Source organism: Lygodium microphyllum, chromosome 14 (assembly GCF_053477565.2).
Source record: "Lygodium microphyllum isolate KBCC chromosome 14, Lygodium_microphyllum_v1.1.10, whole genome shotgun sequence".
Taxonomy (NCBI): Eukaryota; Viridiplantae; Streptophyta; class Polypodiopsida; order Schizaeales; family Lygodiaceae; genus Lygodium; species Lygodium microphyllum.
This window is the reverse complement of record NC_141148.1, coordinates 115,572,241-115,600,102: the sequence shown is the minus strand read 5'-3', so window position 1 is coordinate 115,600,102 and position 27,862 is coordinate 115,572,241. Positions and strand designations below refer to the sequence as shown.

Genomic DNA, 27,862 nt, shown 5'->3' with positions numbered 1-27,862 from the left:
TAGGTCCATGCAAATCAACCGAACTGTGCAACAATTGACATATAATAGCTATGTAGCTCATCAGTATGCATACATGGCTAAAGTTATGCAGGATATATAGCCCACTCATTGTGAAGATATAGCTAGTAATGAGAATTGGGATTGCGTTATTGATGAAGAAGTGGCTAAGGAACATGGTGCATGGGATTTGGTGCCTTTACTTGGCTCCAAATGGATGTATAAAGTGAGGCATAAATCAAATGGATCTATCAAGTGCTATAAGACACAACTAGTTACCAAAGGATATGTGGAGACTCATAACATTAATTAGGAGGAGACCTTTGTTACACTGGTTGAAATGGTAATAACTGTGATGGCTCATTGTAGTGGTTGTGTCAAAAGGTTGGATCATGCATTGAATGGATGTTGAAAATACCTTCTTGCATAGGGAGTTGCAAGAAGAAGTTTATGTGGAGCAACCATGTGGTTATGTGGTTGAGAGTTATCTTAATTGTCTACGTGGGCTATGTAAGGCTTTGTATAGGTTGAAGTAAGCAAGGCATGGCATGGCATGATTATAAAATACCTTGTTAGCATTGGGTTTTGCAAAGTAGACATTGATTGCTATATGATATGGCTAGTTGCCAATGGCTACGTGAGGAGATCTTTGCTGCACTAGCTAAAATGGCTATTATGATAGCTCATAGTAGTGGCTACATCAAAGGGTTGGATTGCGCATCAAATGGATGTTCAAAATGCCTTCTTGCATAAGGAGTTGCAAGGAGAAGTTTATATGGAGTAGCAACGTGGTTATGTGGATGAGAGTTATCTTGATTATCTATGTGCTTTGTAAGAGTTGAAGTAAGTAGTGCATGGCATGGCATAATTATAGAATGCCTTGTTAGCATTGGGCTTTGCAGAGTGCATGTCAATCACTCACTTTTTTGATGTGAGAGTGATGGAGGTATTGTGGTCTCATCACTACGTATGTAGTTGACTTGATTATTGTGGGTGATAACAAGATAGAGATTGATCATGTGAAGGGTGTTCTTAAGAACAAGTTTGAAACAATGGATTTGGAAGAGCTACATTATTTTCTTGGCATAGAGATAATAAGGAGTCTAGAGGGGATATGGTTGTCTCACAAAGTCATTATGCTTTGGATGTGTTGAAAAAGTATGGTATATTGATTATAATCCAATTTTTATACATTTGGATATTAACACTAAGATTAGTGTGCACTAGGTGACTTGATTGAGGATGGACAACCTTATCTACTTGATGATTATTGGGCTAGATGTAAACTACATAGCTAGTTTGGAGAGCCAACTTATGCACCTTCCATGGAAGACAGGTTTTTGGTTATAGCATGGCACACATTGTGCTTTGTTAGCTCTACACTTGATTATACTTTTTCATACACCACAAGTGTACCATTGGACTGGGATGGCTACAGAGATGCTAATTGGGCTAAAAGTATTTCAAACATAAGATCTACTAGTGCTTTTATGTCTTCCTTTAGGAGTGCTATTGTTACTTGAGCAACAAGAAACAAATTATAGTTGCATTGTCTAGTATTGAGACAGAGTACATGGGTGTTGTAGTTGCACCGTGTGAGGTAGCTTAAGTACATAAGCTACTCGGTGATTTGGGACTACAAGTGGATAAGAATAACCTGGGTAGCATTCTATTGGCCAGTAACTTGATACAATATATGCAGACTAAACACGTAGAGGTCCATTATCATTTCATTTGAGAGAGGGACTTGGAAGGTGATATTAATTAACTTGGTTTATGTCAATATGGAGGATTAGGCTACATATATTTTCACAAAGGTCATTGGGAGTTGAGAAGCTTTGATGCTTCAAGACCATGATTGAAGTTCATAAGCTCATGCTAAGCTCAAGTGGTAATGTTGAGATGTTGAGCTCCACATGAGCCACTACATGCCTTGATGATGTGGCAAGCCTTTGCTCATTGGTATGTTAGTTGACCGACATGGAGGATATGCTAGTGGTTCTATAGCTGGACTACAACCACATAGTCCACTCTTGGTTATAACATATTCATTGTGCCACCTCATCTATTCTTAGTACATTTAAACTTTTGTGATTGCATGTATATATGTTTAAATACGTTCATATTGAATTTTTATCATATTTTATAGTAAGTTCCTTTGTATGGAAGAAGAAAAAGAAGAAGATTTCAACTCTACTTCTTTGTGTGCCCAAGTCTCCATGTGTGTGTGTATGCTCTCGGTTCATCTCTCTTCTTTCTTGTCTCCTTTCAAGCAAAGCCCACGCCTCTACGAAGCTCAAACAAAATGGTTCGAGATCTTCATAACATATGTTGTATGGCAATCATATATTTTTATGTACCGCAAATCCATAGACAACCATTGTTTTTCCCTTAGATTTGCCAAAATTGATCCAATCATTCATGCATTTTATTCATAGCAATGCCATTTGCAATGATATCAAGCAATAAAACTTCACAACAACACTACTTAACACTTCATGCAATGCTTATTCTTGCACATAATGTTTCCCTATCCTTGCAAATTCCCATTCATTCAAATGAAGACAAAGACTATCTAGTCTCAACATCCCTACCAAAGGCCAATCGCAGAAAGTGCATGGGTCATGAATGAATCCCTAAGTGGAGAGAAAGGAGGCACATGCTAACGGGAGAGAAGGCAAGGTTGGGATGTTAACTAATACCTAAACCATCTAGAAGAGCCTAGCTATGTTAGACAATGGGGATCACAAAGTAGTCCCTTAATGGGTTTGGAGAATACTCATGAACTATGCTTTAAAAAAAATTGCTAGGTTGAATGTGAAGCCCAAAAAACAATACCTATTATATTCATAATAACTATCATACTTTTGAGGTGGTTATATGGTAGCTTTAGGCCTAGGAAGTTTTCTCTCTTTCTATGGCTTCTAGCCTATAGAAGTTTAGCAATTGGCACTTGGCTTGGATATGGTAGGGACCTAGTGGCATGTGCATGATATGTGGTGAGCCAAAGGAGACATAGAGACATTGCCTATGGGTCTATCCCAAGGCTAGGTGGGTTTGGAGGAGAGCTCTCCTCCAAATCATGAGGGTTGTAGATTGAGTGATAGACAAAGGACTAGCATGGAACTATGAGAATGTTTAGGGGAGTACTTTTTTTCTTATCATTGGATGAATAAAGATAGCCTTAATGAAAAGCCATAGAGGGGAGGAGGAGGGAGGACCAAAGCATAAACAATGTTTGAGTTTAAACCATCCTCCCTCTAGGGTAAAGGGTCAAATAGAGTGATATCTAATAATCCTTCATTATAACTTTTTTTAAAAGTGAGTTTTAAAAATATTTTTTAATGATCAAACTATTTATATCTTATTGAGCTCAAAGAAAAAACATTGGGATATTTTGATATTTGAATCAAGTAGCCTTAGTTATAAAAAAACGAAGGGTTCATAAAAGAGTGATAGTGAGGGGCCAATAGAGTCACACTCCAAGGATGCATTGGTTTAAGGTTTTACAAAATCCAAAATATAAAAAAATTAACATGGCTCAATTGTTTGACTCACACTAAGCTCATTTGCAATTAAAAAAATAAATAAATAAATATATATCAGAACGTTAAGTAGCTAAAAAAGCTACATCTTTTCACAATTTGTCACTCAACTGGGGTAGGGCACGTTTTCCTTTTCGGGGGTGCGTTAGAGCATTACACTTTTGTTTCTAATAAGATCTACTGCTTTTCCTAGCATATCCATTGTTTCCCTAGAGCAAGGGTGACTTTCTCTCCCTCAAGATTTTGATTTTATCAAGAGAGAGAGTTCTTAAAAAGAGTAAAATGAAGCTCAAGTAAATCAACTCTTAAAATACTATGCAAATAATGAATTAGATTAAACTAGATCATTCAAATTTGTCAAACAAACTAATAAATAAAACTCTACTAAATTTTGAATGACAAATTGCTATGCAACCAGACCATTGTAAGAGCAGACGCCCTAACGGGCAACGCTTTAAAAAAGAGAAAAGACCAAAGATTTTGATTTTATCAAGAGAGAGAGTTCTTAAAAAGAGTAAAATGAAGCTCAAGTAAATCAACTCTTAAAATACTATGCAAATAATGAATTAGATTAAACTAGATCATTCAAATTTGTCAAACAAACTAATAAATAAAACTCTACTAAATTTTGAATGACAAATTGCTATGCAACCAGACCATTGTAAGAGCAGACGCCCTAACGGGCAACGCTTTAAAAAAGAGAAAAGACCAGAGGGGAGGATAGAGAGACAGGGAGAGAGAGAAAGAGAGAGAGAGAGTTGGAGAGAGAGGTGTGGGGAGGATAGTCGATCATGGAGGCATTGGAGGTAGGTTCCCTGGATCCAGACTTGCTGCAGCTCCTGGACCACCCCATGCTCCCTCACAAGCCAAGCCCCACCCGGCTGCCCCTGGAGGAGCTCTTCACACAGTGGCTCTCCCTCCCCGAAACGCAACGCCTGGTGAGTCCTTCCTTCCTCCCTCTCGCAGCACAGCTCCAACAATCACATCTGTTCAAAGCTCCAACTATCACATCTGTTCAAGGCTATCTGAACAGAATGTTCATTAACAGTTGTTGTCTCGACATAGACGTCTTTGCCCCTTTACCCCCAAACCCCTGGAATTGCCCGAGGAAGCTGTAGCAGGATCCATTTGCCTGCCACGATGTCACCAGGAAAGTGGAGACGTGGTTCTCACTTTACCAGGATTCAGGATCCTTCCATCCTGCATTTAGTTTTGACTTCCTGAAAATCAGGGTATATTCTCAAATCCGGCATGATTGTGCAGCAAAGACCTGCTTTCTGAGAATCCAGGCTGTAGTACATCAATTTGTAGTCCGGAACAAAAAATTCAACGGAGTAATTAGTTTGAGTGACTTGCAGTGTGAGGATTGAATTACCGTGATTTAGTGCTAGAAATTTGCGGTGCGGATGAGAGCAAAGACTTACAAGGTACCTTAGTTCACAATAAATAGATTTGGAATGAATTGCAGCGTGAGGATAAATTGATCTGATTTAGCCCGAGTAATTTGCACTGTGAGGACAACCCAGTGGTCTCAGTTCTCAGCAGGCCGCATTCGAGTAATTTGCAGTGCAAGCTTAATGTTATTTAATTTAACCTGAGGATTTCTAGAACCATGCGTTACAAATGGATCAATGTTATTTAATTTAACCTGAGGATTTTTAGTACCATGTGTTGTAAATGGGTAAAAAAAGACGCAGAAATGTGTGAGTGGAAGCAAGAAGCACAAAGCACAAACGACTGAATGAATAGAGAATGAGAAGAACAAACAACCCAAGAACGAAGGCAAGGAAATGCATAGATGAAAGCATGAGAAAAAAGGGTACAATAGCATAAAGGTAATTAGCACTCAATGTGACCAGCAGTGCCTCCTTTCCTTACATGCTTATATTTTCTCAGGTACCAAAATCCCATCCTATTCTTCAATCTTTGGCTGAATTTCAATAGATACATTGTGTGCCACATACCCATGAAAAGACTTGAACAAGCTGAGATGAAAGACATTGTGTTAGATTCATTCTTTGCCGCATTCCCTTGAAAAGACTTTAAAAAGCCAAAACAAAAGGCATTCTGTCAAATACATTCTTTGCCACTTCCCCATGAAAAGGCTTTAACAAGCTAAAATGAAAGGCATTGTGTATTTTCCAATCCTAAGGCAATTTCATCTTATATGCCTCATACTTAACTTTTCCAAATCCCGAAAGAATCCATAATAATGCATATTCAGTTTAGGATACAAATGCTCTTTACCTTTCATCTTTTTCAGCCTTGCCTTTTTAAAATGCAGCAATACACAATCGACCTCTTAAACTCTAATGCACATCTATAGTGATTAGTTGCCCTCTTTTGCTTCTCTTGTGATCTTTGAAGTGTTTGCTTGACCTTCTTAATTAGCCACATCCATGGCCCCAAGAATTAATATAACTATCCATTTGACCTTGTCCAAAGAATTAAAATAATTATCCATTTGACCTTGCCCAAGAAGTAGTACCCAACCTCATTTAATGTGCTAACCCCCATAGAACATTTGATTGTTCCAATAGACTAGCATTAATTAATTAGTTAATGCCTAATCCCTTTTAGTAGATTAGTAGCTCACGTGAGTTTGTGCATGTAGTGTGGGTTGGGCACATTATTTGTGCATTTCCTTTTGTGGGCACTAGTTTTCAATGTCAGATTGTGGTTGTTTGGCATTACTATTGATGGTTGACATGGCATATTTTATGATTTTGTTGTTGACTGACTTTTTGTTATCCTTGGTCTATTTATGGCACGGTCTCCTTTTGAGTAGGTTTTGTTGGAGAAAGGGAGCTGGTGCTAGTGCCCACACAATGAGTGACTCATTGTTGTATGTGATTGTGTCATGTCTTGGTTTATGGATTCCATTCCCAAGTATATCTCGGAGTTCTCCTTGTAGTGTTCTTCTATTTCTCTTTTCTCTTTTGTTGCATAGTCTTTTACAACAATCTTCTATGCTTCCATTGTTGCATCCACTTCTGACATGGTATCGGACATTTGTGTTTAGGAACTTGGTGTTGTTTTCTGCTATTTGCAGGTTTGCCAATTGCTATTGCTGATCTTCTCTGACTATTGCCAGCTGTTTTGAGCTTGGTTGATCCCAATCTGTTGCCAAATGACCTGTTTCTCACTCCCTACAGCCTGCATTTTTGTTCAGCTATCCGCATTTTCATCTCCTGCATTATTTTATTGTTGACTCCCTGTTTAATGTCTGACCAGTCTGCATTTTGACTTACAACTGCTTCGTTTTCTGCATTTAATACTCTTTGAAGTTGGGCAATTATGTTTTTAGGCTTCTGGCAGTGATGCTTGGCTGTTTTCTTTCAGTTGATTCTCTATTTGCTGTTTTTGAACACGTTTACTCCATGTGAGATAGACCATGTTTACACTGTGTAAACTCATGTCAAGTGTAGTCTATGCTATGTTTTGGTTGTACTTTTTCTCCGCTTCTCTTCTTTCTTTATGTTATCCTCCTATCCTCTCCAAATGGCACCTCCATATTGCTCAATTGATGATAAACTTCATGGCCTTGACTATTTCACATGGAGTGCTATCATGAAACATAGAAGCAAGAAACACCCCTTTTTAGGACCCGAAATGTGTTTCCCTATTTGAAACTTTTTCCTTTGGGAAAACGACTGCCACGTGGCGGTTTCCCTTTGGGAAATGTTTTGTGTCGGTCTGTTGCTCGATAAGTTTGAAACGTTTTTAAAAAAGAAAGTGTAAAATGATAATATTCAGAATGTGAATAATGATGTTTTTTAGGACTCGAAATGCGTTTCCCTATCTGAAACTTTTTCCTTTGGGGAAACAATTGCCACGTGGCGGTTTCCCTTTGGGAAATGTTTTGTGTCGGTCTGTTTCTTGATAAGTTTGAAACGTTAAAAAAAAAAAGTGTAAAATGATAATATTCAGAATGTGAATAATGATGTTTAAAGTCATTATATTCACGTAAAAATACGTTAGTGAATAATATTCACGTGTAAAAAGATAATATCCAAAACATGGATATTATTGTGTATAATGTTTTTTAGAGTGAATAATGATGTGAATATTATTGTTTTATTAAAACATGTAAAATACTAATATTCAAAACATTTTTTATGCTCTAACAGTTTTATTAAAGCGGTTTAATAAAAACGTTTAAAATCATGTTCTTTATGGCTATGCTCGAATGTTTAGAGTTTATTTAATCATGTTCTTTGCGCTTGGTTGCTTAGTGTTTAATTGTCATGTTCATAATCTCTTTAATCATCATGTTCATGTTCACATCTCTTTAATTGCTTTCTCTTTTGAATGCTTGAATCATCATGCTTAATGTTTTCTAGAATTTTCTTTAAAAATAATACCGTTAAGTAGTCTTTAAGATTTAATGTTTAATTGTTTAAGATGTTGGCATTGGTTAGAGTTGTTTCTATCCATTTTTCTCTTGGTCACCGTTGGAGAAATGTGTTGTGGACCAGGCCCATAGGTATAGATTAGTTCCAAGATCATATCTAGCTAGTATGGACTAAAGCAAGGATAGTTCATTTGTGGATGTGGAGTCATATGTTTCTCTCTCTCTCTCTCTCTCTCTACACACACACACACACACACACACACACACTGATAGAATTTAGTTATGAGCATACGGAGTTTAGACCTATGATTGCCACTAACAACTGTCTCTCTCTACCGGTCCTTACTGATAGACTTTAGTTATGAGCATATAGAGTTTAGACCTATGATTGCCACTAACAGCTGTCTCTCTCTACCGGTTCACTTACGAACAATCTTCAGTTATGAGCATAACACGTGCGACTCCACTTGCCAACAAAGTTACAAACTTCAATTAGTTATGACTATACAGCAGAGTGAGGACTTCCACTATTTGCCTGCCATAGTCCACTTGCCAACAAACTTCTGTTATGAGCTTAAAACAAACTTAGGGCTGTCACTAGCAACTCTCTCTCTCTCTCTCTCTCTATAACGGATTGTAGAATATGACAAAGAGATTAAGTAATTATTACACCACACTTGTGTAATCAATAAAGTCATAAAATGTAAGAAAATAATGCAACAAGGATACCAAGGATACTATAAATATGCAATTGGGCTTTATCCAAAATATCCTCTAAGTATCCAATCAATCACCATCTATCTAAGCATCCTAGCCTTCAAGCAAACACCTCTCTCTATAGCATCTAACTGTGGGTGACAGCTCCCAATTGTAGATGATAGCTCCACAAGTGTGGTGACAGTAGCAAATGTTGTAGAAGGTTGGAATCATACACGAGATGGTAGGTGGCTCGTGGAAGTGTTGACCGCGATGTCCTCTGCGATCGAATGGGGTGAGGGCAGTAGAGTTATGGCTTCTAAAACTTGCAAAACGAGACTGATGGAGAGTGGTGGGTTGTTTGCATATTTATAGAAAGTTTGGGGCACCTAAATTAGGTTTTTGCATGTGGCATACAATAACTCTCTAGGATTGCGTTTATTTTTAAAATAAAAGGTTTTCTTCGTTAATTAAGCATGTTTAGGGATTGTTTAAGTCAGGCTAATGCATTTTTAGCTGAACACCCCCTCCCAGGTCCAAAACAGAGCCATGAGAAATAAACACTTAAAAAATATATATTCTTTTATCCAAGGTGTCCTATCCCAAAGTAGTGAGGGCATCAGACAAGGGTGCACGTCGGTTGCCCAGTGACCTACTAAGACTATAGATGCGATGATTATCTTACCAAGGGAGCCGAAGTGATCACCCTAAAGAGTAGGGTGTTAGACAAGAGTTCGTGGATTGCTTAGCTACTAAGTCCTACAAAGGCGGATGAAATCAGGAATGGACTTTTTTTTTTTGGGCGGTTAGTGTGATTTTTCCAAAAGGTGGTTGGTGCCTTGAAGTATGGGAAAATAAGGATGGATAGCTTCACTATCTTCATACAATTAGCAAAACAATACCACATACTACTAGAAGTGCTTAGGGATAGCTAAGTGTGTGTGTCAATCATATGGAGAATATGTGGAGAGAATGGCAGTAAGTAAGTAAGACAAGCAAAGCCAACTTGCAAGCATGGGAAAAATAGTGCCTTTAGAGACTGCTGTGTGCAATGGTACGATCATTGCACCACTACCTTCATACAATTAGCAAAATAATACCACACACTACTAGAAGTGCCTAGGGATAGCTAAGTGTGTGTGTGTGTGTGTGTGTGTGTGTGTGAATCATATGGAGAATATGTGGAGTGAATGGCAAAGCGAGTAAGTAAGTAAGTAAGACAAGCAAAGCCAGCGTGCAAGCATGGGAAAAATAGTGCCTTTAGAGATTGCTGTGTGCAATGGCACGATCATTTTGGATCTAGAGACGACCACTCCAAGAATGATCGAAAAGAGACAAATGCGCACAAATGCATGTTTACATGAATAAAATGCTGATGCATGGAGTAATGCAAAGGGGAATGCAAATTTTCATACTCATACAAAATGCGATGCAATGGTGTTACTTGGATAATGTCCTTGCAAGGGAATTGTTTACTTGCTTAAGCCTCCTTTTACAATCATGTTATCTTGATAGTGCGGATAAACCTAAAAACGTCCATAATATTAATATATAGTAAACAAATGCCTAAAAGTGAAAAGCTATAAACATCATCATTGTTACTATCAAGAGAAGAAAACCGCTCCCTCTTAAATTGGAAGGAAAGTAAGAGGAAAGCTCTCTCCTTGTCAATTTGAAGAAGTAGAGAAGGGTGTATTCGAGCTGATTCGTGGTAGAAGATGTTAGAGCTCAGCTCGATGCAGCAGAAGTTCGAGGAGTGAGCGTGAGAGTGTGACTACTGGTGAGAGTCGGTCACAGAGTGAGCAAAGTGAAAGTACGATGTGATATGAGTGTACCAACAATCGTGTTCGTACACAAAGAATAAAATGTATTTATATTTAGGGTACGTAAGGGTGCATTCACATGTACAACTAAATAATGTGCGTGTATTATACATGGAAGGCTAAACGGGCCTTTATCCTAACAACCTCCCACTTAAAGGTCCGAAGTGAACCTCTAACCAACTCCCACTAGTCGCATGCAATGCTTGTGTTGAGCTTTGCTTAGACTTTTAGTGAGAATATTTGTAGGGTTGTCCTGTGTTTTGATCTTGGTCAATGTGATTTAACCATCTTCCAGAATCTGTCTAATGAAGTGATATTGCACATCTATATCCTTTGTGCGTGAATGATACATGGCATTCTTAGCTAGATACACAACACTCTGGCTATCACATCCCAAAACTGCAGCACCCATAGACACGCCGAGATCCTTTGCAAGTCTGCCCAACCACATAGCTTCCTTAGAAGCTTCAGTAGCTGATATATATTCAGCTTTAGTGATACCTAGTGCGACGACGTTCTATAACCTGGAACACCAAGAAATAACCCCACCAGCAACATTAAAGACATACCCGCTAGTGGACCTTCGTGTGTCCAAGTCACCTGCCATGTTTGCATCACAATAACCCTGCAAACTAAGTGCACCCTGCCCATAGCAAATAAACTTTCTTTGTGTATCCTTGAGGTATCTAAGAATACACTTGACAGCCTCCCAAGGTGTTTTGCCAGGATTTGACATAAACCTGCTAACAACTCCCACTACATGAGCAATGTCTGGACGAGTAGCAACCATAGCATACATAAGAGAGCCACAAGTTGATGCATAAGGGACTCCCTTCATAGCATTTGCTTTTACGTCATCTTTTGGGCTGTTAGCTTTACTAAGCTTAAGATAAGGAGTTAAGGGTACCCCAAAAGGCTTAGCTTCAACCATGTTAAATCTGTCCAGTACCTTTTCAATGTACTTTTCTTGAGATAAAAACAACAATTTCTGCATTCTATCTCTACAAATCCTCATGCCCAAAATATGCTATGTATTTCCCAAATCTTTCATGGAGAAGGCTAATTTCAGTTGATTTTTGAGAGCATCCAAGCTAGTCTTTCTTTTCCTAGCTAGCAACATATCATCCGTATACAAAACAAGTATGATGGGGCTGCCATTTGTATTCTTTTTCATGTACAAGCAATGATTTGCATGGCTGCGTGTAAACCCATGAGATAGCATAAAAATGTCAAACTTTTTGTACCACTGCCGTGGTGCTTGCTTCAGCCCATACAGGCTGTGTTTTAGTTTACACACAATTTCCTATTTTCCAGGAACTACAAAGCCTCGGGCTGTTTCATGTAAATTTCCTTATCAATGTCACTATGCAAGGAAGCTGTTTTTACATCCATTTGATACAGCTCTAAGTCCAATACAACAGTGAGAGCAAAAAGCACACGTAGAGTGGTCATTTTCACAAGAGGTGAGAAGACCTCTTGGAAGTCAATCCCTTCCTTTTGTGCATACCCTTTGGCAACCAGTCTTGCCTTGTACTTGGGTTTTCCATCAATTGTCTTTACTTTGTATACCCATTTGTTTGGAAGTGGCTTCCTTCCCTTGGGTAATGACACAAGATCCCAAGTATCATTTGCATATAGAGATTTAATCTCTTCTTGTATAGCTAGCTCCCACTTATTGTTGAATTTGCATGACTTGGCCTCTTTGTATGTAAGAGGCTTACCCTCATCTATAAGCATTACATAATGCAAGGAAGGGTCAAACCTATGTGGTTTCCTTCTTACGCATGTAGACCTGCGTACCCAATGATCAACATTTTCAAGAATTGGATCTACATCTAGAGGTATATTATTTTCAACATTTATTGGCTGTTGTAAGTCATTTTCAGCATGCTGTTCATGTTGTACATCACCTTCATTTTCATTACCAGCACCTGCATTTTCATAATCAACAAGCCTATCTTGCTGTCCATGACCTCCTTGTGCTCCTATTTGCTATCCATCATCATCAGGCTAAAAAATAACCGGCTGATCATTAGTTTCAGCGTGTGGTACAGCACCATGAGGCTCATTTTCTGAATATGTGGTTGCAAACTTTGAAATTTGACCTTTTTCATATCTTCATCAGAGGCTAAAGTACTTTCAACAATTTAGTCTCATTAAACACAACATTATGGCTGCGAATAATTTTCTTGGACTGAGGTAACCACACTTTGTAGCCAAATTCACCCTCATCACTATAGCCTATGAAAATGTCTTTGGTGGATTTTGGGTCAAGTTTATTCCTTAGCTCATCCCTAAGATGCACAAAAGCATCACAGCCAAATATGCGTAAACGGTCACATGAGTCCGATTTGCCAGACCAAACCTCCTCAGGGATGCCATTATTTAAGGACCTGTTTGGAGAGTGGTTGCAAATGTGAATTGCGGTTTTGAGTCTCTCCCCAAAATTCATGAGGGAGATTAGAAGTGGACAGCATGCACCGCACTATTTCACATAAAGTCCTATTATATTTTTCAGTCACCCCATTTGAAGAAGGGCTGTAAGGGGCTGTAAGCTCCTTAATTCCATGCAAGTTATAAAAGGACTTGAATTCAGTTGATGTGAACTTACCCCCATTATCAGTTCTGAAGCATTTCAGCTTTTTACTTGTCCGAGTGGTCACAAATGCATGAAAAGTTTTAAAAACAGCAAACACTTCACTTTACTTTTTCAACAGGTATATCCAAATCTTTTTGGAACAATTATCTATAAGGGAGACAAAATATGCAGCACCACCCAACGATTTTACAGGCAAACTACATACATCAGAATGCACTAACTCCAAGATATTGGACTTATGAGAGACACCAGAGTAAAATGAAATTTTTATTTGCTGTCCAAACTGACACTTATTACAAAAGTCAAGTTTAGAGCCTTTTCCATCAACCCTCTTCAGAGAGGTAAGGACATCAAGTCCTTTTTGGCTCATATGGCCTATTCTCTTATGCCATAACTCCAAGTGGTTGCAAATTTCAGCAACTGCAATAAACTTGCCATTCAAGGCTTTACAGTGCAAACAATACAAAGTGCCCTTCATGGTTCCTTTTGCAATCAGTATGGAACCCTTTTTCACTTTCCATAAGCCATTACCAAACAATACAGTGTAACCATGCAAATCAAGTTGACCAACAAATAGTAAACTCTTTTTAATGCTAGGCACATATCTGACATCTCTCACCACAAGCTCTTGCCCATTGTCTAAAGACAAGTGTACAGTGCCAATCCCTTCAATGCTGCAAGCATGGTTATTTCCAAGATACAACTTTCCATAACTGCATTCATTGAACATAGCAAAACACTCCAAGCAAGGAGTTACATGGAAAGAGGCACCAGAGTCTACAATCCAAGTCAGAGTGACACCATCATCAACTAACAAAAGTGCACCAATCACATCAGCCTTGGTAATTTGCACATCCCGTATGTGATATACAAGGGCATCATAATCAACTGTACATAATACATCAGCCTGTGTATATGAAAGCTCCTCTATGATCACACTAGAGGCCACATTGGCCTTTTGCTGCCTCATATACATCTGTCTTATCCTCCTCCTTTTTATCTCCTGTATTCTTCTTTCTCTCTTGTTCTTTCTTGTAATACTTGCAATCAGGTTTCTTGTGGCCCTTCCGACTATAGTGATCGCAAGTAATGTCACTCTTTTCCTTTCCTTTGCTTTTGCTCCTGTTTCTTTGTCCTGCATTTGCATTTTTCTTTTTAGCCCTGCCTCTTACATTATAAGCTGAGTTGCTACCTTCCCTACTAGACATATGTCTAATTTCTTCCTTCAAGATTGAACCCCTCACCCCATCATATGAGAGATTGGGGTTATTGTTGAGAGACACCACCAAGGTCTTCCAAGAGTCAGGCAGTGCCATGATAAAAAAGATTGCCCTTAACTTATCATCAAACTCCAAATTTGCATCCTTGAGCTGATTTAAAATGCTTGTAAATGCACTCAAGTGCTTAGCTGCAAGCTTTGACTCACCCAGTCGCATATTCACCAACTTGTGCATTAAATGCACCTGATTAATAGGTGTGGTGATCTCATAGGTAATTTTCAACTTCTCCCACATTGCATAATCTGTATCTAAACCCCTAATGTCAGTCAAGATGTCATTAGGGACACCCATCTTAATGTAAGCCATAGCCTTTTTGTTTACTCTGGCCCAATCTGCATCAGACATTAGTGTGGGTTTATCTTCCTGCAAAGCATCCTCACAATCCTTTAGGAACAAAACGCCCTGCATATGATCTTTCCAAAAGTCAAAGCCATGGCCATTAAACCGTTTGATTTCCATCAAACTCTTGATGTGTGAATTGGAAGAAGTTGCAACCATTTTATCACGAGCACGAGTAAATGCCCATGAAATGCAAAAGCACAAGCTGAACTAGTAAACACACTGCTGTTCTTCCTCGACCAGAAATACGTCTCTGTTGTTTGTACATGAACTAGCCACCACACGGGCAAAAATGCAGAAATTTACCAAATTGTGCACAAACCCCCAAAATTTCAGGTCCAAAATTGCATAAATGTCAGCCAATCTGACGCAATTAAGCAAAATTTTACCAATACATGAAAAGCCCCAAAATTTTCGGGTCCAATGTCAAGAAATTTTACTTGAACGAGCAAAATTTTGACAAATTTGACAAAATTCCCAATTTGATTGAGGTCAACATGCACAATGTCTACAATTTTTGACATGAATGTCATTGCGAGGCACAAACAAAATCAAATCTGGGAAAAGCCCCAAATTTTTGGGCCAGATTTGCACAGATCTGTGATTTGCGCTTTCAGTGTGAACCCCTTGTCAAGGAAAAAAGAAAAATGTGAAGTTAAGGAAGTTTTGATTTCCTTTGGAAAAAAAAAAAACTAATGGGGTGGGGGTCCCGTTGACTCGCTAGCGCATTGTGTCACCCGCTTGCCGGCGACCCATTGACGTTCGCCTGCGGCCCGTTGGCCCACTGGGCCTGCCAATCTTGTGCGCTTGTTGCCCATTGCGTTCTTGCCACGTCGCTTGCACGTGACCAGTCGTGGTGCCTGCTGGTCACCACACACTTGTTGGTCGCTACACGCCTACTGGTCACCACACGCTTATTGCTCGCCCTCTGGATGCTGTCACTTGGTGTAGACTGGTAACGTGGGTCAGTAGCATGGTCGCCTGGTCACAAACTCTAGCCGACTCCAGTTTGGTTGCTCGATTGGAGTCGGATGGTCACGAACTCTAGCCGACTTCCTGCACGCCTAATGATTTTGTACCGTAGGTTCTAATACCAGCTGTTAGAGCTTAGTTGGATGCAACAGAAGTTCAAGGAGTGAGCGTGAGAGTGTGACTGTTGGTGAGAGTTAGTTAGAGAGTGAGTAGAGTGAAAGTACGATGTGATGAGTGTACCAACAATCATGTTGGTATACAAAGAATAAAATGTATTTATACTTAGGGCATGTAAGGGTGCATTCACATGTACAACTAAATAATGTGCCTGTACTATATAGGAAAGGTTAAACGGGCCTTTATCCCAACAGAAGATATTGTAGGTTCGGCCGGTTGGCTACCTTGGTCTGCAAAATTGTCGCTTAACGGCACAAACTTTAGGCAAATAGTACCTAGCTCAGCCAGTTCTTTGGTGAAATGGTAGTGAACTACCACGTGCCATGTCCGAGGGGAGATGATAGGATTGTTGCACGCAATGGCAACGGCACTATGGTTGTCACAGTAGACAATTGTGACTCAAGGGGCAATTGAGGCGTGGCCAACAAATTGCTCAGATAGATGGCCTCCATAGTGCAATCAAAGAGAGCTTAATACTTTGCCTTGGCCGTGGAAGCCGCTATCGTCTCTTGCTTACGGTTGGCCTAAGAGATGGGTGCCGTATCCACCTAGTTAGAATCAATATACCCCCTCAAGTATAAACCATGTCCATAAGTTAGTCCAAAATTAGAGGTATACTTTAAATATCTTAATACACAAAGACAAGCAATTCAATGAGACATTCTAGGTGTATTAAAATATTGACTAAGCAAGCTAACTGAGAATGCAAGATTTAGCCTAGTGTGAATCAACCAAAGTAATTTCCCTACAATAGAACGATAGATATGAGCATCAAAAGGTAGACCCGAGGTATCCTTGTGCAGATGGACAATGGGATCTAAAGGCGTGACCACGGGCCATGTTTGATCAATGCAATACTGTTATCTAGATTGTGATAATCCAACGTCTCTAGTGTCATGAATGAAATGAATGCCCAAATAATAGTGCAAAGGCCCCAAATCCGACATCTCAAAAGTTTGCTGCAAACTTTGTTTGAATGTTGAAATCTGATCAGCATGTTTCCATGTAAGCAGAAGATCATCAACATAAAGACATATGACCAGCAAGGATTCCTCATCTTCACATACGTAAAGTGTAGACTCTGATGAGTTGTTTATGATCCCTTGGCTGAGTAAAAAGGCATTAATCTTTGTATACCAAGCTCGGGGAGCTTGCTTCAAACCATACAAAGCCTTTTTCAGCTTATATACTAAGTGTTTGGATCCCAGTGTAAAACCAATGGGTTGGTGTACATAGACTTCTTCTTGAAGTTCCCCATGTAAAAATGAAGTCTTTATATCAAGCTAGTACACAATCCAACCATAATGGGCAGCCAAAGCAACTATAGACCGAATGGTAGTTTTGCGGGATGTAGGAGCAAATGTCTCCTCATAGTCAATGCCTTTCTCCTGTATGTAACCTTTGGCCACAAGCCTGGCCTTATATTTGTCGATGGATCCATTTGCATTCCTTTTTAGCTTATAGACCCAGTTTGTACCAATGGCTTTCTTCCGAACAGACAAGGACACTAAATCCTATGTTTGATTATTTATGATAGAATCAAACTCAGCTTGCATTGCTGCCATCCAATGCACACTAATATTGTCCATCCTCAAAACATTCAAGGTCCTCATCATCAAGTGTATCTGTTGCCATAACAAACTCCATTGTATGTGCACCATCAAGGATACGAGCTTCCCTTCTAGTACGACCAGCAACAGGAGCATCCAAATGACTATCTTTCATAGTCTGCAAATACCATCTAGGCATCTACCTAGCTTCCTAACTGTGTAAAGCTCCTGCTGAACCTCAAATTCAGCTTCTTGTTGAGCGGTTGGCTGAACATTAAGTTCACTTGTTGAAGTTCCAACTATATCACCAAAAGAAATGAGCATTAGCCCTTCAAATGCGTCATTGGCAGCCTGATATGTATCAAAATCAGCACGGGATAATTCTGATTTTTCATCAAAAACTATATCCCTACTGACAAATACCTTCTTAGAGACAAGATCATGTAATCTATATCCTTTGCTCTTACTGTTGTACCCCACAAAAATGCATTTAACAGTCTTGTTATCCAATTTCTTTCTTAGTACCTTGGATATGTGAGCATACGCCAGACATCGAAAAGTACAAAAATGTCCAATAGAAGGTTTTCGATTGTTGTAGGGCACTTGTTCAAAATATGGCAAGCACACATAATTGGTTCCATCCAAAAACTATGTGGCAAGCTTTTACTTTCAACATACATTTGGCCATCTTCGTGAGTGATTGATTTTTCCTCTCTGCAATCCCATTTTGATGTGGAATATAAGTAGTGGTGTGCTTGTGGACAATGCCTTTTTGCTTCAAAAAATTGTTCAGCATAGAAGACATATATTTCCCCCCTCAGTTTGAATGGAGAGTCTCAATCCTGCAGCTAGATTGATTTTCAATAAGTGCTGCAAAAGCAAAAAATGCATCATATACTTTTGACTTTTTCACCAAAGAGTGGACCTAGCAAAAACGAGTGAAGTCATCACTGAAAGTGACAAAATAGTAATAGCCACCCAATGACTTTGTTTGTATAGGACCACATATATCCGAGTGCACAATCTGTAATGTGGCAGTTGCTCTAAAAGCAATATCACGAGAAAATGAAAAATGATGTATTTTTTCCAAAATGCATCCCTCACATATATACTTAGGAGGTCTCTCCAAGAGATATAAGCCATCAAGTATTTGTGTACGCTGCATAAGCATCAAGCTACCATAGTTTACATGCCCCATGCAAGTATGCCATAACTCTACTTGTAATATTGCATAAGTGAGAGTAGATGCTAGATAGACCAACTGATCAACTAAATAAGAATTGAACTCATATAACCCATGACATAAAGTGCCAGTCAAAACTCATGTGTTCTTTATCTCTGACCATACATTTGTCATAATTAAAGGTGACTTGCAAACCACACTTTGCCAAAGAAGAAATAGACAATAAGGTTTTCTTTATGCTTGGCACAAATAATGCATCCTGCAAATGGAGAAAAGAGCCATCAATGGCTGTTAGCACAATCTTCCCAATATCTCTAACGTGGTATGATGCATTATTGGCACATTGCATAGACTTGCCAATAGGAGCCACAATAACGGATGAAAACAAATCCTTGTGGGATGTGATATGCATAGAAGCACCACTGTCAAAGAACCATGTGCTTACAATCGCAGGAGAGCTAAATGTTCTATCAGCCCAAGAAGAGTCATAACTACATGTATAGAAACAATAGTAACAAAAGACGTGGATTTAGTAGCAGTGGAAGGTGCATTAGAAACATGCATCCTTGACTTCTTCTCCTTGGCTATGTGCTTCCTACATTCTATGTAGTGACTTGGCTTCTTGCAATAGTGGCACTTGTCTTTCTTGGCTTGTGTGCCCCTTGTTTCTTGCTGCTCTGTGAAGTTCTTGAAGTCGTAGAGCTCTGCGGAGTATTTTTAGCTTGGTTGCCCTTGTCCTTTTGTGTTGCCATAAAAAGCTAGTTTTTTCTTGTTTTCTCTTCCTCTAAGAGCAAATAGACCAACCGAAGAAAAGTAAGTGGTTGTAGGGAAATCCTCATGGTGAGGTTCAAGGCCATACGAAAGGCCAAACACGAGGGCGGCAACAATGAATTCAAAATAGTAGAGATCAACTGTGCATTTGAGTAATACTCATCTACATTCATAAGCTGCTCATGCAAGTCCTGAAATTTATTAAGATGATCTTGCATGGAATCACCTTCATCCATCTTCATAGTCTCAAGCTCTTTCTTTAAGAAAGAGATTTGTGTCTCATTTTTTCTAGCAAACATTTGCTCTAGGATTAGCCATACTTCTCGTGAAGAAGCTGCAGACCGAATGTGGGGGATGATAGACCGCTGAATTACCAATGCAATCAAATGCCCGAGCATCATGTTTGTCCTGTGCCTTTTGTGTTGTTGATCTCTTGGGGGAAGTGGTTGAGCTGGAGTGAGATGAATAGGCTGAGTGGGCCGGGTTGCCCTTCGTCCATTCCTCTTGGAGCAGTTGTAGCAGGAGCCACAACTCCCGGTTGAACTTCTTCACTGTTGACATAATCCCAAAGATTCTTTGCAATCAACACATTTTTCATCATAAAAGATCATAGAGAATAGTTATTGCCATCTGACCTATCCTCCTTGGACACATATATGAATACATCACCTCCCTAATCAGCTATGGTAAATGTCACTGATCAAGGAGCACAATGAGCAATACTTCAAGTTGCACTAACCTGGAAATTTGAGAATTTCGAGAAATTATAGCAAGCACTTTGCTGTAGTTAGCAAATTTAATCACACTCTATCAAAAACTGTTTGATGTACACGTTGTTCAAGGTACAAACAGTGCTTAGCAACACAAAATGCAAAAGCCCCAAAATTTCTTGTCCCAAAATGCACAAATTCAATCTATTACAGATTGTCACTGATGTATATTTGCCAATCTGCTGACATCAAAAGGCCCAAATTTTTGATTCGAATGCACAAAATCTCCTTGAGAAATGACACTTGCAAGAATAGATATGTGTTTCCCAGGCACAAGCCCCTTTCAAAAGATTAAATCTGAATAAAAAATGAATATTTTTTTTTCTTTTTACCTCTGATAATGTTGATTGAGCAGAGCGGAGCTAGAGCAAGGCGGGCAGATTTGGCGGACATGGCAGATTTGTGGCTGAGGTGGGGGTCTTTGGTGGTGTGTGGCTGATAGGATAGGTGGTGCAGGAACTGGCGGGTGGTGGCTAACCAGGGCTAGAGGTATTGGTGCTGTGGTGGCGACACTCAGGTAGCTGGCAAGTGATTGATTGGGTGGCGGGCATTGCTGGAAGGAGCAAAAGGAGCAGGTTGATAGGTGCTGGGGTGGGCGCCTGTAGGGCTGGAGACTGGCGGCGCAGACAAAGCCGTTGCCCAAACTGGCGGTGCAGACAAGAACTGTTGGAGGTTGGGGCGGTGCTATTGGCACTGGCAGTGTAAGCAAGCGAAGTGGCGGTTGAGCTAGAGCTACTGGTGGAAGCTCAGTTGAGAGTACAATTGATAGTGAAGAGTGTTTGTGAGAGTGAAGGCACAACTCCCAATGCAATAATCAAGGAGTGCAAGATGCAAGTACAAAGTACAACCCTTAAAACTTAGATTTGCTAGAGTGTGTTTACACTCGAAAGGTGTAAAACACGATGTGCCCAAACTGTGTAACCCAGACACACAAAATAAAAGAATATAGATTTGGAGGAAAAAGCCTCTCATAAGGAGAGTAAAAAGTGCCCTGGGGTCCTACAGAGGATCATTGACACTCCTCTATGAGTGTAGGGGTGAGTCAAACCCGACATTGTATCTTTTCTGCACAGTTGTTCTCCATCTCTTCCTACATTGTTTTGTTTCATGAAACAAGGTCACACAATGAAAAAGCTTGTTTAAAGGTACATACAAGTTGTTTTTCTTCTACAATGCGTGTATTTTCCACACCCTTCTCCTTGCATGCTCCATCACCTTCTCCTCCACCTCCTCCTCTACCTTACGTCTCCACCTCCAGCGAAAGATGCCTCCCCACAAGGATTTCACCAATGATCATTACTTTTTACATTTACTTTACATTGTGCACTATATCTATGTTATTGCTTATATGTTGTGGTTTGTGAGTTGTGAATGCTAATTTCTGTATTGGTAGGTGAAATGGATGTTTTTGTTTCAGGCTTTAGGATTTTGACTCTAGGATCTACGTGGAATCAGCATTTTCCTTTTATGGATCCATTCTTCTTCCTCTAATATTAGTAATGTATGGTGATTTTTATTATTATAAATAATATTTTTTGAAACCTTGAAACCTCAAGGTAGCTAATGAAAGGAAAGCTTGAAATCTTGAAATATTGAAACGTTTTTGGTGACTCTTGATGTTGTTTATCATAAGATAGTAGCAAATTGTCTTACTTGACTTGAAGGCCTTGTTGCCAACTGCATGCTTAATGTGGGGCCCTTTTCAAGCATAAAGTGCACTGCAAGGGTTCTTTTGAAAAAAATTGATGTGTAAAGAATATTCATGGATTTGCAGGTTTTGTCTTTACTTGAAGATGCCAAAGCAGGAGTCACATTATCTGTCCCTGGGGCGGCTGGGAATGGGAGTACCAGTATGGCTGCTTCAATTTTGCCTTCTATGTTTGCAGCTGGCAGTGCACCTCCTCTTTCTCCTAGGAGTGCTTCTAATTCACCTCTTTCACCAAAGTCGCCTATGAGGCGGTCTGGTTCTGGTGGATCACGTGATTTTGGATCTCCTTTGAAGAAGTCTAGTGAACCTGTAAGAGAGATTATTCCACAGGTGACATTCTTTGATGCCTTCTGTCAAACTGATTTCAGTTTGGCCTTTGTTTTCCCTAAGAATTCGGTTAGCCTTCAAGCCTGTATTGAAATTTTAATGTGGGGCTATTTGTAGTTTTACTTTCCAAATGGGCCACCTGCTCCAAGAGAAATTGCTGAGGAGTGTATATATAAAATCGATCAGCTTTTCTCTGGCCACCCAGATGGTCTTCCATTAGCTGGTATATGTGACTTCATTGACAATTTGCCATGAGAAGGATTTGTTTTCTGAGCTTATAAAATAAGAATGTGCCGTATGTTTTCTGCTCGTCTCATGAAGGAAGGTGGGCTAATTTTACAGCATTTGTACCAGTCACAAAAGAAGTGTGCAAATTGCCATCATTTTTCTCCAGCTCTTTGTTCAGGAAAATTGATGTCCATAACACAGGCATGGTGACCAGGTTGGATTTGTAATTAATGAGTGCAGTGATTTTTTCTGTTATGTGCTGTCATCTATCCTTCATAAGTATATCTTCCTTTTTTTAACTGACATTAGTGGCAGATTGCTGAAGGTATGATATGTGTGTATCTGTTTAAGTGTCGTCAAACAACACATAATCTTAGTTAGCAATAGACTTATGGTAGGCATAGTCTCAATAACAACTCGTAAAGTTGTGAGTGCCGCATATGCTGCTACAACTGTTTATCTTGGAGCTGATGCTCCTGGATTCTCACCTCTTATAGGTTTTTCTCTTAAGAAGATGGCACTTATATGCAACTGAGCATTGGTACATGCGAACTTATTCGCATCTTAGTTTCGTTTACTGTACATCTTGCACAATGTATGGGTGTGCACATCATACTTCAGCAAAGACAAGCTGGTGGCTTTTCTGACTAGTCGTAGGCTGCTGTGATCTAATGGAAAATGTGACGATGAAGTTATAGGTAGTCACTGGTGTTTTCAATTGGCTGAGATTTGCACCACTTGCAAAAAAAGAGTGTGTAGAGGAAACCAGAAAGGTTGCTAGCAGTGAACTCTTCACACAGCTGGACAATTTCACTGGCAGCATATGTGAGGTTTTCTGTTAGCATGATTGGAAAAAGGCATATAACCTTATATATTTACTCTTTCACACGGACTTGTTAACAATGCATGATTTGAATTCACACAAGAGACCTTGAATCACTTTGTTCATGCATGAACTATTTTACTTTATTTATTGTGCAATTACAAATAGAGATTGAGTTTGGGATTAGGCATTTATATGCTTAATTTTACTCCTGAAATGTATTTGGAGAGAGCAGATTTTGCTTCTAGTTGAAAACACTATTTGCTATATGTACACGTCAGGTTAGACTGCCAGACTGACTTTTTACTCAGGCCCTGCATTAGACTTGCTTTAGCATTTGGATGTCTTTTACAAGTTCTATACAGGTCTCTTATTGTATTTTTACCTCCATGGCAATCTCTCTCTAAGGAGCTGCAATTCTAGTTGGACATAAGTGACTGACATATTCAATGATAGGCTCTCTCACCTTTCTCAACTTTGGGGAAACATTGAGAATCTCAACGGCTTTATAATCAGACACTTTGTCAAACCTATACCTAAGCTTGCTCACCATACTGAAGTCCTTGTTCATCAATGTGACCCTATGTGCATGGGCAACATCAATGTAAACATCATTCGTAAAACTATGATGAAGTCCTTTGTAGCCTCTTGTAAACATAGAATAGTTAAAAGTTGTCGCTTCCTTTGGAGTCCATCAATTGTGGAAACCTTGGAAAATCTATTTAAGATATCCTTCACCACTCTGATAAATGTGGCCTTTGGGATAAGATGGCTGGTTGCTTTCTAGGCCTTTTTTTATTTCTCTAAAGCATCTCTACATGTAAAACCACATTGACTTCCTTTTCCTCTTGACTAGGGTTGGTTTGGAAGGTTCCTCAATCGGTGTGGCTGAAGTCTCACCATGCCCAAGGGAGCACCAAAAGGAGGTGAATGCTCCCCTTGGCGAAGAACAACAAGAGGAATTGAAGCCTAAGGACTAGGAGAACTACCATTTAGAGGTGTTGCTTCAACGGGAATCTCAGTGGGGGAACCTCCTGAGCGACTCTAGGAAAATCTGGTACATACTAGTCAATATGTTTCTTTGATGAAACATTAGAGGCTTGTGGATGTGGCTATTAGATATTGACCTTCCTTGTGGTCTAATTGGTCCTTACCATTGGAAATCTGTTTTCTCAAATGTAAGAGGAGAAGGAAGAGGAAGCTCGAAAGATGCTAAGAATGGCCATTATGGTGCGAGTAGAGCACTACGTGGAGTATGATTTGTCTACAATTGCAACGTTTTACGAATGATGACTGAGAAGGTGGTGAAGCACAGTAAGGGATGATGGTTATCACTGTGTGAGGAGAGGATTTCCTATAGGCCATTTGGCTAAAATAATGCCATTTTTGTAGGCAATGGTTGCGATGGCTAACGTGCAATAAGGTCATCATGATGTGATGAAAGGTCATCCTAAAGGCCAAGTCGGCAAGATTGTACTATTGCAAATAGTTGGCAAACATGTAGTAAGGCTATCACGGCACAAGGAGAGGCCATTCTAGAGGCGAGGTCAACAAGATTGTGCTATTGCAGACGAAAGCCAAAAACTTGCTACCATGTAGTGAGGGATGATGGCCGCCACAACACAATGGAGAGTAGACACAAAGGCTAGCAAAGTGCTATCGTGTCATTGCAAACATGTTGGAGAGAGGATGGCCATCATGGCATAATGGAGGATGCCCATGGCTACCATGAAGGTGCTATCACCCTATTGTAAACAAGTTTGAGCAAATGGGCTTAGGAAGAAAGAGTCAACAAGGTCCATCTAGGAGAGGATTCTAAATGACACAATGCAAAAAAATCCACTTTATATACTTACCCATCTAAGTTTCCACATATCAATTTCCTATTCATAGGAGGAGCTAGGGTTTCAAATGATTAGCTCCAATTGAAAAGTCCAATGGCTAGATTTTTGCCATGTGTCCAATGTACAAATCCAATGGCTAGTTTTTCACCAATGATCATGAGTGCCTATAAATAGGTCCATTGAAGGTATTGTTTGGCTTTTTTTCTCTTTGTACAACTACACTTGACTTTGTATTTTGTATGTCTGTGGTTCTTCCCTTTTGTTACGGTGTGAGTATATATCCTCTCTCCTCTATGGGTTGTTGCTATCACTATCTTTTGCCTTCCCCCTAATAGTGCGACTGGGGTACATACGATAACTCAGACTTCTCCTTGTACCCTTGTGGTGTATACATGCCTCCTAGTATCATCAAATTTTCATGTGATCTTGAAGGTAACATGGTCAAATAGGAGTTAATCGGACTTAGAAGAGAAACAAACTATGGTTACTTTTTAGAAAAGAGCTTCTTCTTCTTCTTGTATGAGATCTCCGTGTTAGAATTTGTTGGGTTTGACTCACGCCTACACTCACAGAGGAGCGTCGATGATCTTCAGTAGGACATTGGGGCACTTTTTACTCTCTATACGAGAGGTTTTTTCCCCTAGATTTATTCCCTTTATTTTATGTGCCTATGTTACACATTTTTAGGCACTTATCGTGTTTCACACACTTCGGGTGTGAACACCCTCTTACAATCCTAAGGTTTAAGGGTTGTACTTTGTACTTGCACCTTACACTTCAGATTATTGCATTGGGTGTCATGCTTTCACACTCTACACTGTCTACTTCACTCTCAGCTGAGCTTCGATCTCTTCCTACTCTCACATTTGGTATCAGAGCTCAGCCTCAGCTTTGCTGACCTGAGAGCCATCGTCTCCAGCTCCTTTGTCCTTGTCAGCAGCTCCACCATCTCCAGCAGAGCCACAGCAGGCCGCAAGCCGCAGTGTCTCTCACAACACGCCAGTCTACCCTGCCAGGCAGCACGAAACCTGCACCTGGTCCATTCCCTGAAGCAAGCGGCACCAGTCAGCCTGTGCCACCCTGTCAGCCTGCACCGCCCTGTCTTGCCCGCCTGCTCCAGACTTGTCGTCACTGCCCCTGTGCCACCCCTGCGCCTGGATGTTGCTGAAGACCTGGTGCTCCCGCCTGAGCAGTGCTGCCTGCTGCAGGTCTGACAGGCTGTGCTGCCTGCTGCTCCAACTCCCAGCACCCACTAGTACAGGTTTGCTCCAACCTGCCAGGTCACCCCAACAATTTTGCCTGCCATTGGTCCGTACTGCCTTCAGTCACCTCAACGGCCAGCTCAGTCCATATCAGAGGTAACAAACAAATTTTTAAAATCAATTTTTAATTCCCTTTAATTCTTTGGAAGGGGCTTTTGCCCAGGCAGGCATTCTTAGCTTCAGTACGTTTTTGGGACATGATTACAACAGAGATTTCATGCATTTGGGCCAGACATTTTGGGGCTTTTGCAGTTAGCTCACTGATCGACACATGTACATCTATGACAGTCTGAAATAGACTGATTATGTACATTTTGGGACAAGATAATTTGGGGCTTTTGCATCTCCAGTGCTGCTGAGCATTTATTGCACTTTGGACAGCATGCATTTCAGACAATTTTGATAGAGTATGCTTCAATTTGCTAATTACAGCAAGGTACTTGTTGTAATTTCTGGAAATTTTGAGATTTTCAGGTTGGTCTAGCTTGAGACATTGCTCTTTTGCTCTTTGATAAGCATTGTTTATGATGGCAAATCAGGGAAGTGATGTATTTACTTACGTATCCAAGGCGGATAGGTTGGATGGTAACAACTATTCACTTTGGTCCTTCATGATGAAGAATGTGTTGATTATGAAGAATCTTTGGGATTATGTCAGTGATGAAGAAGTTAGGCCCGGAGTTATGGCTCCTGTTACTCCTCCTCCAGGAGGATGTGGACAATGAGAAGCTTAGCGTATTCAACCTACTCCGGCTCAGCCACTTCTCCAGAGATCAACAACACAAAAGGCATGGGATACACGGGATACACAGGCTTTGTTGCTGATTGCATTGGCAGTTTAGCGGTCTATTATTCCTCACATTCAGCATGCAGCTTCTTCACGAGAAGCTTGGCTGACCTTGGAGTAGATGTTTGTTGGAAAGAATGAGACGCGTGTCTCTTTCTTGAAGAAAGAGCTTGAGACAGTGAAGATGGATGAGGGTGATTCTATGCAAGGTCACCTAAATAAAATTCAAGACTTGCGTAAGTAGCTTATGAATGTCGATGAGTATTACTTAGATGCATAGATGATATCTACTACCTTGAATTCATTGCCGCATTCATACTTGGCCTTTCATACGGCCTTGAACCTCACCATGAGGATTGCCCCACAGCCACTTATTTTCCTTTAGCTGGTCAGTTTGCTCTTAGAGGAAGAGCAAACATGAAAGATTAGTGGTGTTGATATTATAACCTTTGAGTAAGCTTTTATGGCATGGTAGAAGGGCAAGGGTAGCCAAGCAAAGAATGCTCCGCAGAGCTCTGCGACTTCAGGCACTTCATAGGGCAGTAAGAAACAGGGGGGACACGCAAGCCAAGAAGGGCAAGTGCCACTATTGTAAGAAGCTAGGCCACTACATTATTGAGTGTAGAAAGTGCATAGCGAAGGAGAAGAAGGAGGCAAGGATTTGTGTTTCTGATGCACCTTTCATTGCTATTGAGTCAGCGTCCTTTGTTGCAGACATGGATTAATGATTTTACACATGCAATTATAACTCTTCTTGGGCTGATAGAGCATTTAGCTCTATTGAGGATGCAGACACATGTTTTCTTGACAATGGTGCTTCTAGGCAC

At 40.1% G+C, this 27,862-nt stretch overlaps 1 protein-coding gene across 1 annotated transcript in view; it reads left to right on the top strand.

Moving 5' to 3' along the window:
• The first annotated feature begins 4,206 nt into the window (after window positions 1–4,206).
• LOC148026014 (putative serine/threonine protein phosphatase 2A regulatory subunit B''delta) overlaps window positions 4,207–27,862 on the top strand; it is a 54,200-nt gene continuing 30,544 nt past the window's right edge. Inside the window, exons 1-4 of the mRNA XM_087693251.1 lie at window positions 4,207–4,480; window positions 21,831–22,094; window positions 22,209–22,314; window positions 22,434–22,533. Of these exons, the coding sequence (XP_087549377.1) occupies window positions 4,334–4,480; window positions 21,831–22,094; window positions 22,209–22,314; window positions 22,434–22,533 (617 nt within the window). The 5' untranslated portion in view covers window positions 4,207–4,333. The remainder of the gene's footprint in view (window positions 4,481–21,830; window positions 22,095–22,208; window positions 22,315–22,433; window positions 22,534–27,862) is intronic.